The following is a 14,002-nucleotide window of genomic DNA, read 5'->3' as shown; positions in this document are numbered from 1 at the left end:
CCTGTGTATTTAAAAGGACCACAACTTCCCCCTCGTATTAAAGTACCCAGGAACAATCACACATTACATATTAACAGGCTCCCAGGTTTTTAAGAGAAGTTTCGATATGTAGGGCTATAGTCAAGATTTTGAACTGAATTGACTTCATTATTTACATCCTTCACGTATATGAGTAAAAATCTTTATGTTACATCTTCGTCTAAATGTGCAATTTATAGTAAATTTGTAATAAATAGTATGTACAACACACAGTCAATGTAACATAGAAGTACAATTGTATCAACATGAATTAATCAGTCTGATGGCCTGGTGGAAGAAGCTGTCCCGGAGTCTGTTGATCCTGGCTTTTATGCTGCGGTACCGTTTCCCGGATGGTAGCAGCTGGAATAGATCGTGATTGGGGTGACTCGGGTCCCCAAAGATTCTTTGGGCCCTTTTAACACACCTGTCTTTGTAAATGTTCTGAACCATGGGAAGTTCACAACAACAAATGCACTGGGCTGTCCACACCACTCTCTGCAGAGTCCTGTGATTGAGGGAGGTACAGTTCCCATACCAGGCAGTGATGCATCCAGTCAGGATGCTCTCAAATGTGCCCCTGTAGAACGTCCTTAGGATTTGGGGGCCCACACCAAACTTCTTCAACTATCTGAGATGAAAGAGGCACTGTTGTGTCTTTTTTCACCACACAGCCAAGTGAGATCCTCGGAGAAGTGTATGCCAAGGAACTTAAAGCTGTTCACCCTCTCAACCCCAAATCCATTGATGTCAATAGGGGTCAGCCTGTTTCCATTCCTCCTGTAATCCACAACTGGCTCCTTTGTTTTTGCGACATTGAGGGAGAGGTTGTTTTCTTGAACCACTGTGTCAGGGTGATAACTTCTTCTCTGTAGGCTGCCTCGTTATTATTTGAGATAAGGCCAATCAATGTAGTATTGTTACTAAATTTAATTAGCAGATTGGAGCTGTGGGTGGCAAAACAGTCATGGGTATACAGAGAGTAAAGGAGGAGGCTTAGGACACAGCCCTGAGGAGCACCTGCATTGAGTGTCAGAGGGGTGGAGGTGAGGGAGCCCACTCTTACCACCTGCCAGTGATCTGACAGGAAGTCCAGGATTCAGCTGCACAAGGCAGGGTGAAGGCGGAGGTCTCTGAGCTTCTTGTCGAGCCTGGAGGGAATTATGGTGTTGAATGCTGAACTGTAGTCCAGGAACAGCATTCTCACATAAGCATCCCTCTTCTCCAGTTGTGTAAGGACAGTGTGTAGAGCTGTGGCTATTGCATCATCTGTCAATCGGTTGTGTCAGTAGGTGAACTGTAGTGGGTCCAGTTTGGGTGGTAGCGAGCCGCAGCTGCAATCCTTAACCAGCCTCTCAAAGCATTTGTTTACTATTGAGGTGAGTGCGACAGGACGCCAGTCGTTCAGACATGTTACCTTGGTCTTTTTAGACACAGGAACAATGGTGGATGTTTTGAAGCAGGAGGGTACTCTACACTGGGAGAGGGAAAGATTAAAAATTATGTAAACACACCTGCCAGTTGTGCCGTGCACATCCTGAGTACCCGCCCTGGAATGATGGGTCTTAGCCAGGGATTCCCAACCTGGGGTCCATGCCATAAAAAATTTGGGAACCCCTGGTCTAGGCTTAATAACAGTTTGGCCCAGACTCAATGGGCCAAATGGCCTGTTTCTGTGCTGTAGAGCTCTATGACTCTATCAAAGGAACTGCAGCTCCATGTGTTAAAGGGCCCGCAACGATCAATATCGATGCGTTAAAGTGGGCATTCACATTCTCTTCCCATGTGTTAAAGGGGACTGCAGTGGTTCTTGTTTTAAAGGGTCATTCAGTTCTCCTGTAGGATCAGCAACCTGATAAGCCTTCTGGTTGCCACAAAAACAAGGTGACCCCGGAAGCAGATGAAATCTCAGCTAGAAGTCCTGAAATCAATCGCAATTCTAAACCCTGAAGCTTCATACCCCAGAGGATTATGCCTATACTGAATTGCCTTAAAATGGTGATTCACCAGCACCGAACAGGACAATAAATGCTGGTTATATCAAATACCTTCACTCTTTGAGTAAGTAAAAATAAATAAATAGATTAGCGTGGACCTGGGATAAAATGTGGTTCAAGTGGAATGTCAGGTTTTTCCTCTCAATTTCTTGTAAAATAAAATCTCAAGATCAGGCTGTTGCTCGTGTGATGTGTCTCAGTCTGCCAGATCATTTAAAGCAAGATATGTTCAATGTGGCGCCAAGAACACTTTGTACACAAAATAGATATGCTGAAGAAGTTTTAGCAACACATGGAAATTGTTTGAAATGATCAGGTTTCAAAGGAATTATTCCACCTTAATTCACTCCACTGAAAAGAAAAATGAATTGTTTTTATGGCAAGTGCATTATGATGTTTAACAGAGTGTGATTTTGTAGGCTTACTGACTGAGGCACTGTGTCTGCCTGTAGCATTCATATACAGTATGTATACAGAATCATAGCCGATCTTCTCCCCCGCTTTGTTCTATCGTACCATTTAGGAGGACTTAGCAATTATACAAATTGTATAAATAATAGTTTGTATAAAATCAAAGCCCTCCCTCCCATCAAAGATCTTCAAGAGGCAGTGCCATAGAGGGACTGTCCATCAGTAAGGATATCCTCATCTGGGTCATGCCCTCAAAACTACCATTAGGGAGGAGATACAGGGGTCTGAAGACTCAATTCAACAATTCAGGGACAGCTTCTTCCCGTCCATCAGCAAATTTCTGACTGGTTCATGAACCCATGAATTTCTCATTATTATTTATTTTGTAATTTATAGCAGGTTTGTCTTTGTACTATAATGCTGCCATAAAACAACAAATTTCACTTGGGCAAGCTAAACAAGATTTGACTCTTTGATTAGTCACTGTTCCAAATCCAAGTGTCCATTTTATACATTATGAGAATGTGGGGTTGAAATAGAATCATCTGTGATTCTGAAGGAAGAGAGCAATATTTCACTCGATTTAAAATAGTCTTGCCATTCTCTTCTGTGATTAATTTGGTTACGCTGAATACTTCCTGTAATATTATTAATCACCAGGTGAGGGCACCCTTGCTTCCCACTTTAAAAGAATAAACCCGAGAAAGTCTGCAGATAACAGGAATTCTGCAGATGCTGGAAATTCAAGCAACACACATCAAAGTTGCCGGTGAACGCAGCAGGCCAAGCAGCATCTATAGGAAGAGGCGCAGTCGACGTTTCAGGCCGAGACCCTTCGTCAGGACTAACTGAAGGAAGAGTGAGTAAGGGATTTGAAAGCTGGAGAGGGAGGGGGAGATGCAAAATGATAGGAGAAGACAGGAGGGGGAGGGATAGAGCCGAGAGCTGGACAGGTGATAGGCAAAAGGGGATACGAGAGGATCATGGGACAGGAGGTCTGGGAAGAAAGACGGGGGGGGGTGACCCAGAGGATGGGCAAGAGGTATATTCAGAGGGACAGAGGGAGAAAAAGGAGAGTGAGAGAAAGAATGTGTGCATAAAAATGAGTAACAGCTGGGGTACGAGGGGGAGGTGGGGCCTAGCGGAAGTTAGAGAAGTCAATGTTCATGCCATCAGGTTGGAGGCTACCCAGACGGAATATAAGGTGTTGTTCCTCCAACCTGAGTGTGGCTTCATCTTTACAGTAGAGGAGGCTGTGGATAGACATGTCAGAATGGAAATGGGATGTGGAATTAAAATGTGTGGCCACTGGGAGATCCTGCTTTCTCTGGCGGACAGAGCGTAGATGTTCAGCAAAGCGGTCTCCCAGTCTGCGTCGGGTCTCGCCAATATATAAAAGGCCACATCGGGAGCACCGGACGCAGTATATCACCCCAGTCGACTCACAGGTGAAGTGATGCCTCACCTGGAAGGACTGTTTGGGGCCCTGAATGGTGGTAAGGGAGGAAGTGTAAGGGCATGTGTAGCACTTGTTCCGCTTACACGGATAAGTGCCAGGAGGGAGATCAGTGGGGAGGGATGGGGGGGACGAATGGACAAGGGAGTTGTGTAGGGAGCGATCCCTGCGGAATGCAGAGGGGGGGGAGGGAAAGATATGCTTAGTGGTGGGATCCCGTTGGAGGTGGCGGAAGTTACGGAGAATAATATGTTGGACCCGGAGGCTGGTGGGGTGGTAGGTGAGGACCAGGGGAACCCTATTCCTAGTGGGGTGGTGGGAGGATGGAGTGAGAGCAGATGTACGTGAAATGGAGGAGATGCGTTTAAGAGCAGAGTTGATAGTGGAGGAAGGGAAGCCCCTTTCTTTAAAAAAATGAAGACATCTCCCTCGTCCTAGAATGAAAAGCCTCATCCTGAGAGCAGATGCGGCGGAGACGGAGGAATTGCGAGAAGGGGATGGCGTTTTTGCAAGAGACAGGGTGAGAAGAGGAATAGTCCAGATAGCTGTGAGAGTCAGTAGGCTTATAGTAGATATCAGTGGATAAGCTGTCTTCAGAGACAGAGACAGAAAGATCTAGAAAGGGGAGGGAGGTGTCAGAAATAGACCAGGTAAACTTGAGGGCAGGGTGAAAGTTGGAGGCAATAAAGTCAACGAGTTCTGCATGCGTGCAGGAAGCAGCGCCAATGCAGTCGTCGATATAGCGAAGGAAAAGTGGGGGACAGATACCAGAATAGGCACGGAACATAGATTGTTCCACAAACCCAACAAAAAGGCAGGCATAGCTAGGACCCATACGGGTGCCCATAGCTACACCTTTAGCTTGGAGGAAATGGGAGGAGCAAAAGGAGAAATTATTAGGAGTAAGGACTAATTCCGCTAGACGGAGCAGAGTGGTGGTAGAGGGGAACTGATTAGGTCTGGAATCCAAAAAGAAGCGTAGAGTTTTGAGACCTTCCTGATGGGGGATGGAAGTATATAAGGACTGGACATCCATGGTGAAAATAAAGCGGTGGGGGCCAGGGAACTTAAAATCATCGAAAAGTTTAAGAGCGTGAGAAGTGTCACGAACATAGGTCGGAAGGGATTGAACAAGGGGTGATAAAACAGTGTCGAGGTATTTTAAGTTCCCTGGGCCACACCGCTTTATTTTCACCATGGATGTCCAGTCCTTATATACTTCCATCCCCCATCAGGAAGGTCTCAAAGCTCTACGCTTCTTTTTGGATTCCAGACCTAATCAGTTCCCCTCTACCACCACTCTGCTCCGTCTAGCGGAATTAGTCCTTACTCTTAATAATTTCTCCTTTTGCTCCTCCCATTTCCTCCAAACTAAAGGTGTAGCTATGGGCACCCGTATGGGTCCTAGCTATGCCTGCCTTTTTGCTGGGTTTGTGGAACAATCTATGTTCCGTGCCTATTCTGGTATCTGTCCCCCACTTTTCCTTCGCTATATCGACGACTGCATTGGCGCTGCTTCCTGCACGCATGCAGAACTCGTTGACTTTATTAACTTTGCCTCCAACTTTCACCCTGCCCTCAAGTTTACCTGGTCTATTTCCGACACCTCCCTCCCCTTTCTAGATCTTTCTGTCTCTGTCTCTGGAGACAGCTTATCCACTGATATCTACTATAAGCCTACTGACTCTCACAGCTATCTGGACTATTCCTCTTCTCACCCTGTCTCTTGCAAAAACGCCATCCCCTTCTCGCAATTCCTCCGTCTCCGCCGCATCTGCTCTCAGGATGAGGCTTTTCATTCTAGGACGAGGGAGATGTCTTCATTTTTTAAAGAAAGGGGCTTCCCTTCCTCCACTATCAACTCTGCTCTTAAACGCATCTCCTCCATTTCACGTACATCTGCTCTCACTCCATCCTCCCACCACCCCACTAGGAATAGGGTTCCCCTGGTCCTCACCTACCACCCCACCAGCCTCCGGGTCCAACATATTATTCTCCGTAACTTCCGCCACCTCCAACGGGATCCCACCACTAAGCACATCTTTCCCTCCCCCCCTCTCTCTGCATTCTGCAGGGATCGCTCCCTACACAACTCCCTTGTCCATTCGTCCCCCCCATCCCTCCCCACTGATCTCCCTCCTGGCACTTATCCGTGTAAGCGGAACAAGTGCTACACATGCCCTTACACTTCCTCCCTTACCACCATTCAGGGCCCCAAACAGTCCTTCCAGGTGAGGCATCACTTCACCTGTGAGTCGACTGGGGTGATATACTGCGTCCGGTGCTCCCGATGTGGCCTTTTATATATTGGCGAGACCCGACGCAGACTGGGAGACCGCTTTGCTGAACATCTACGCTCTGTCCGCCAGAGAAAGCAGGATCTCCCAGTGGCCACACATTTTAATTCCACATCCCATTCCCATTCTGACATGTCTATCCACGGCCTCCTCTACTGTAAAGATGAAGCCACACTCAGGTTGGAGGAACAACACCTTATATTCCGTCTGGGTAGCCTCCAACCTGATGGCATGAACATTGACTTCTCTAACTTCCGCTAGGCCCCACCTCCCCCTCGTACCCCAGCTGTTACTCATTTTTATGCACACATTCTTTCTCTCACTCTCCTTTTTCTCCCTCTGTCCCTCTGAATATACCTCTTGCCCATCCTCTGGGTCACCCCCCCCCCCGTCTTTCTTCCCGGACCTCCTGTCCCATGATCCTCTCGTATCCCCTTTTGCCTATCACCTGTCCAGCTCTCGGCTCTATCCCTCCCCCTCCTGTCTTCTCCTATCATTTTGCATCTCCCCCTCCCCCTCCAGCTTTCAAATCCCTTACTCACTCTTCCTTCAGTTAGTCCTGACGAAGGGTCTCGGCCTGAAACGTCGACTGCGCCTCTTCCTATAGATGCTGCAAAGTCTGCAGATACTGGAAATCCAAAGCAACCCACACAAAATCTGGAGGAACTCAGGAGTTCAGGCAGCATCTATGGAAATGAATAACCAGTCAATTTAGGCTGAGACCCATCTTCAGTGCCCTTTATAGTCTCGTTGTCTAAAAGGGATTTGCATTCCATGAAGTTCTTGAAATATAATTATTGCTGTAATAGAACAACGGCACAAAAAACAGCAATGAAGTAAATTATTAGATTGCTTCTGGGGTTCTTCTTATTTGCCTCATTGGGAAATGAGCTTTAGGTTTAACATCATATCCATAGAACAAGAGTATGGAACATCCTCAGCCTTAAAAATAAAAAATTATTTAAGATTATGAGAACACTCAGTCCTCATTTATTGTCATTTAGAAAAGCATACATGCATTAAGAAATGATACAATATTCCTCCAGAATGATATCACAGAAAAACAGGACAAACCAACGACTAGCACTGACAGAGCCACATAATTATAACATATAGTTACAGCAGTGCAAATCAATACCATAATTTGATGAAGAGCAGACTACGGGCACGGTAAAAAAAAAGTCTCAAGTCCCGATCGACTCCCGAGTCCCTGAAAGCAGGCAGCAAAAGGGAGAAACTCCCTGCCATAAACCTCTAGGCACCGACAACTGCCGATGCATTGGAAGCACTCGAGAACAGCTGACACTGAGTCCGTCCATCTGAAAACTTCGAGCCTCCGACCAGCCCCTCCGATACCACCTCCCGAGCACCATTGACCTCGCCCTGGCCGCCGAAACAAGCAAAGCCGAGGATTTATGTGCTTAAGTTTCTAGACCTGACAAATTCAACTTTGACTTGGATGAAAGATGCTGCCAATAATCCGCAGCAGATATCAGTTATTTTAATTAGCTGAACCTTATGTATAGCAGCATGTTAATATTCCATATTACCTCCACAGAGTTATACACAGTTGAAAATGTAATTATTATTCATTGAGATACAAGAAGGAATAGGCCCTTCCAGTCCTTTGAGCCACACTACCCAGCAACCCCCAATTTAATCCTAGCCCAATGACCAGTTAGCTGGTATGGCTTTGGATAGCATGAGGAAACCGAAGCACCCAGAGAATTCCTACTCGGTGACAGGGAGAACTCACCGGCAGCAGCAGGAACTGAACCCTGATCATCTGTGCTGTAAAACGTTGTACCTGCTCTGCCACCTGCACCGTGTCGTACAAGTATTTTGTATTTATAAATTTCCACAGAGGTTTAGGTTATGTAGAGTAATTATGAATAATGTACTGTTAACAATGACTATTACCTAAAAGAACTGAATTTCCTAATTTCTGAAGGTATGAGTCAAAATATTGTTTTACTGGTGTTCCTTACAGACAGACTTCAGTACAGCACAACAAACTGCTTTGAGTGCAACATTTCATTCCTGTTCCAATGCTTAACCATCCAGTATTCCTTACTCTGCTAAATCTGCATCACTACTTCATGTAATAGAATAGCAGTTTGGTTTTCCACTTCTCATCCAATCATCCTGTGATTTATCACTGTTTGATTGATTGCCTTTTAATCAATCATTTCATTAGTCAATTAACCTCAGTTAAAAATAATCCATTTTCACTGACAGAGGCTTATTGTACTCAGCAAACTGGCTTGGATTCAGACCTCAAAAGGTAAAAGGGTAATGTGCAAAGCCTCTCTCCCTAACTGGCTTCTTGAAGCTTCCTTTCGTAACATTCATGAGATTTTCTCAAAGAGACAATTCAGCTTGCTTTCAATTTATGAAATTGGTTCAACATAGTTGGTAACGTTTAATTCACTTTTAAATGATCATGTGGTCTTTATGGACGTAGTAAAAGGTTACAGATGATCTTAATGTGCGTAGAATGCTTCCATTCATTGTGTCTAAGTGGATAGAAGACAAGGAAATGAACTCAGTTGTGATGCATCCAGCCATCAGATGACCATACACATCATGTGCCGATGCAGTCAGCCTGCAGAGCGGAGCAACTCATGGTGTGGTCCTGCATCACAGAAAGTATCATGTATATTTGTGCATGTAGGAGAGAGGAACTTCCTTAAAAAGATCCTTTTTGGAGACAGGATTCTCACAATAAGGGAAATCCATAATGATGAAAGAGTTAAATTTTGTCATTGTGCACTTTAACCAGCTACCATTTAAACGTTGATAGTGTTCCAAACCAACACAATAAAGTACATGTATAATCACAAAATTGTTGATGCATTATCCATTGAAGATAGCACGACTGACCCTGCCATAAGTTTTTAAATTTTTATCTAGCTGTTTCTTACTCTTCAATTCAAACACATCTAAATTACCCAAATCAGCACAAATACTATTCTTGTTACAATGCCTTCAAAACTATTTACATCGCAAATAATTACAGGAACAAAGTTGTTATAAGCAATGGCATGATGTTAAGTACCATGATTATTTGGAAAATGTAACCGTGACATGTGATGTCATACCATTCCTTCCTTCCTTCTCAGGAAACACATGTAGAAGATGCAAGATTCAACAGGAAAATCATTTTGTCAGAAACCAACAGGGAAAGTCTGCAATTTTCAAATGTTATTACCACCAGGTTTGCAACATGAATTTAAACTATTTCATTAGAAAGCACGTCTTGTAAGCATGAAGGATCATTGTTTCATAACAATGCCTTACAAAAACTTTTTCAAAAAGGCTTAATAAGTTTCCTAATGGTATTATTCAAACAAAAATTACACATGACTGCACTGCTGCTTGGCTTCACATATTAATATCTGCTCAGCTTCCTTCAAAAGACTTGTTTAAATAAATAATGGAACACATTTTAAATCTGTAGTTTAACAAATTAAAATACTGTATTTAAATACTAAAATGACAGATTTTATCTCAGAATCAGGTCATCACCGACATACGTCATAAAATGCGTTGTTGCAGCAGTAGTACATTGTAATACGTAGTAATAAAAACAGAATTTAAGTATATTAAATAGTCAAATTAAATCAGTAGTGCAAAAATGCAGCAGAGGAAGGCAAAGAAGAAAATATATGGATACTGTGAAAGAACTAACAGATCTAAGTGTGTGAGATATCATTGACGCTACGTGGGATCGTTCGATGTGGAAAGCCATGATCGCCCAAGCATTAACACGCAAGGCACATGAAGAAGTGCAAAAAAAGGTAGTGAGGTAGTGTTCATGGATTCAACATCCATTCAGAACTGATGGCAGAGGGGAAGAAGCGGTTCCTGAAACGTTGTGCATTCAGGCTCCCTCCTGTACCACCTCCCTGATGGTGGCACTTGAGAATCACTGGGTTTTGTCCTGAGTGATGGGGATCCTTTTTTGATGGCTTTTTTCCCCACTTTATTTATTCTTCCAAACAATAATCAATTCCAGAAAGTGGAAAGCTACTTGGAAAACAAAAATAACTGCTTTCTGAATTAAGTTCTTCTGAACTAATTTTTACTTGAATCACTATAGAGAACACAGGCATTAATAGGCAAATCGACATGGATATTAGGATTACTACATACACCACTAATAAAAGAGAGGAATCATTTCACTACTGATCAATTATTCATTACTTATTACTGTTTGGTTTTGAAGATGATCTTTTACATTTAATCAAGAAGCTTGGAAACATACAACTGTAGTAGGTGAAGTTTACATAGACTTCAATATGGTCCCATAAGAGAAACTGGTTCAAAATATTAGGGCCCACTGTATCCAGGATGAGTCAACAGGGGGCTTTTTTCTTTCCTGATTGTACGCCTGCAACTAGTGGTGTTCCACAGAAAGTTGTAGAAACATAGAAACATAGGTGCAGGAGTGGGCCATTCGGCCCTTCGAGCCTGCACCCGCCATTCAGTATGATCATGGCTGATCACCCAACTCAGAACCCTGAACCTGCCTTCTCTCCATACCCCCGATCCCTTTAGCCACAAGGGCCATATCTAACTCCCTCTTAAATATAGCAAATGAACTGGCCTCAACTGTTTCCTGTGGCAGAGAATTCCACAGATTCACCACTCTCTGTGTGAAGAAGTTTTTCCTCATCTTGGTGCTAAAAGGCTTCCCCTTTATCCTCAAACTGTGACACCTCATTCTGGACTTCCCCAACATCGGGAACAATCTTCCTGCATCTAGCCTGTCCAATCCTTTTAGAATTTTATACGTTTCAATAAGATCCCCCCTCAATCTTCTAAATTCCAGTGAGTATAGGCCTTGTCGATCCAGTCTTCCATCATATGAAAGTCCTGCCACCCCAGGAATCAATCTGGTGAACCTTCTTTGTACTCCCTCTATGGCAAGAATGTCTTTCCTCAGATTAGGGGAACAAAACTGCACACAGTACTCTAGGTGTGGTCTCACCAAGGCCTTGTACAACTCAGTAGTACCTCCTTGCTCCTGCACTCGAATCCTCTTGCTATGAATGCCAGCATACCATTTGCCTTTTTCACCGCCTGCTGTACCTGCATGCCCACTTTCAATGACTGGTGTATAATGACACCCAGGTCTCATTGCATCTCCCCTTTTCCTAATCGGCCACCATTCAGATAATAATCTGTTTTCCTGTTCTTGCCTCCAAAGTGGATAACCTCACATTTATCCACATTAAATTGCATCTGCCATGAATTTGCCCACTCACCCAACCTATCCAAGTCACCCTGCATCCTCTTAGCATCCTCCTCATAGCTAACACTGCCGCCCAACTTCGTGTCATCCGCAAACTTGGAGATGCTGCATTTAATTCCCTCGTCCAAGTCATTAATATACATTGTAAACAACTGGGGTCCCAGCACTGAGCCTTGCGGTACCCCACTAGTCACTGCCTGCCATTCTGAAAAGGTCCCGTTTATTCCCACTCTTTGCTTCCTGTCTGCCAACCAATTCTCTCTCCACATCAATACCATACCCCCAATACCGTGTGCTTTAAGTTTGCACACTAACCTCCTGTGTGGGACCTTGTCAAAAGCCTTTTGAAAATCCAAATATACCACATCCACTGGTTCTCCCCTATCCACTCTACTAGTTACATCCTCAAAAAATTCTATGAGATTCGTCAGACATGATTTTCTTTTCACAAATCCATGCTGACTTCGTCTGATGATTTCACGGCTTTCCAAATGTGCTGCTATCACATCTTTGATAACTGACTCTTTTCCCCACCACCGATGTCAGGCTTACCGGTCTATAATTCCCCGGTTTCTCGCTCCCTCCCTTTTTAAAAAAGCGGGGTTACATTAGCCATCCTCCAATCCTCAGGAACTAATCCAGAATCTAAAGAGTTTTGAAAAATTATCACTAATGAATCCACTATTTCTTGTGTTCCTTCCCTAAGCACTCTGGGATGCAGAACATCTGGCCCAGGGATTTATCTGCCTTCAATCCCTTCAATTTACCTAACACCACTTCCCTACTAACATGTATTTCCCTCAGTCCCTCCAGCTCACTAGACCCTTGGTCCCCTACCATTTCCAGAAGATTGTACTGGGACCCTTGCTGTTTGCAGTACCCGTGAATGATTTATGTGAGTGCACGATCAGTAATTTTGCAGATGACACCAAGATCAGTGGAGTTGTTGATAGCATGAATAGATTATCTCAGGCCACAGGGTGATATGAATTAGTTGGTGAACTGGACTGAGATGGAGCTTAATATGGATAACTAGGGGGTGATGGAGTTAGTGAGTACTGATGAAGACGGCATACACCATAAATGGTAGGGTCCTACAGAGTACTAAGGAACGGGGTGGTACCAGGTTGTTGGTTGGATAGTCTTATTATGAGGAGAAAAAGCAGAGTGAGAGTACTACAACATGGAAACAGGCCATTTGGCCCATCTAGTGAATGCCAACCTGGCCCTCTGCCTGCTCCTATCTACACTCCTACCATTGGTCTCCATACCCTTCTCATCTATGCACCTGTCCACACGTTAGGGTTACAATTGAACTTGTATCTATCACTTCCACTGGCAGCTCATTTCACACGCACACCACCCTCTGAGTGAGGACACAGGCACTGCTGTGTTTTCTCAGGAGGGGACGAAACTGGGGGTGGAGAAGACATATTTTTGAGCAATGGGAAACTGGAGATGAATGGAGGACATCGATTTAGGGTAAGGAGTAAGATTTAAAGGAGATGAGAGCACCTAAATATTTCCTTGTGGCACAATATATAGCCCATCCTGTCTATAGACAGACAGACAGACAGACATACTTTAATGATCCCAAGGGAAATTGGGTTTCGTTACAGCTGCACCAACCAAAAATAGAGCATAAATATAGCAATACAAAAACCACAAACAATCAAATGACAATATGCAAACTATGCCAGATGGAAATAAGTCCAGGACCAGCCTATTGGCTCAGGGTGTCTGACCCTCCACGGGAGGAGCTGCAAAGTTCGATGTCCACGGGCAGGAACGCCCAGTGTTGTATCTCAGTGGAATGTGGCCAAACAGTTCAATATCCAGGCTACAAACATGTTCCTCGATCGTAATATGACCAGGATTGCACCATCTGTTGTTAACCAGAACAGCAAGCCCCCAACTCCTTTACTCTTACCGCTCTCAGTGCACTTACAGTCAGCCCAAACGGTCTGGAAGCCCTCCATGGAAAAGTTTTGGTCGGGTATGTCCTGGTTCTCAGAGCATTTCCATCAATCCCACGTTCCACTTACATCACTAGCAGGAATATTTACATACTCAGCTTTTCAGTTCTATACCAAGGGTTCCCAGCCGGGGGTCCATGGACCCCTTGGTTAATGCTGGAATCCACAGCAAAAAAAAGATTCAGAACCCCTGCTCCATACACACGACTGGGTGGCTATACACAGCTCCAGTGCCATGGTAACATCTGTTGTTGCAAAACACGGCTGATGAGTTAGTGTACCGGAGCAAGATGTGATCGATGACACAAAAATAACCTCACACTCAGCGTCAGCAAAAGTGAAGAGCTAATCATTGACTTCAGGAAGACAATCATGTGCCACTCTACATTGGGGGGGGGGGGGTGGAAGAAGACGAAAGGAAAACATAAGTAAATAAATCTGTGAAGAGGAGCAGATTTTAATTCCTTACATAGATGCAATCATAAGTGTGTCAGCATCTTTACTTTCTTAGGACGAGGAGGCTTGGCTTTTCAATTGAACTCTAACAAACTTCTGCAGGTGTATACTGACTCATTGCACCATGGTCCGGT

The 14,002-nt window shown here is 44.3% G+C and overlaps 1 protein-coding gene across 1 annotated transcript in view; it reads right to left on the bottom strand.

Moving 5' to 3' along the window:
- The window catches only part of wdr89 (WD repeat domain 89), a 37,280-nt gene extending 23,796 nt beyond the window's left edge, over positions 1–13,484 (bottom strand). The window contains exon 1 of the mRNA XM_063046230.1: positions 13,385–13,484. Within this exon, the coding sequence (XP_062902300.1) occupies positions 13,385–13,415 (31 nt within the window). The 5' untranslated portion in view covers positions 13,416–13,484. The remainder of the gene's footprint in view (positions 1–13,384) is intronic.
- Positions 13,485–14,002: the final 518 nt, after the last annotated feature.

This window comes from Mobula hypostoma, chromosome 1, assembly GCF_963921235.1.
Source record: "Mobula hypostoma chromosome 1, sMobHyp1.1, whole genome shotgun sequence".
In the NCBI taxonomy this organism is placed as follows: domain Eukaryota; kingdom Metazoa; phylum Chordata; class Chondrichthyes; order Myliobatiformes; family Myliobatidae; genus Mobula; species Mobula hypostoma.
This window is presented reverse-complemented; position numbering and strand designations above follow the sequence as displayed.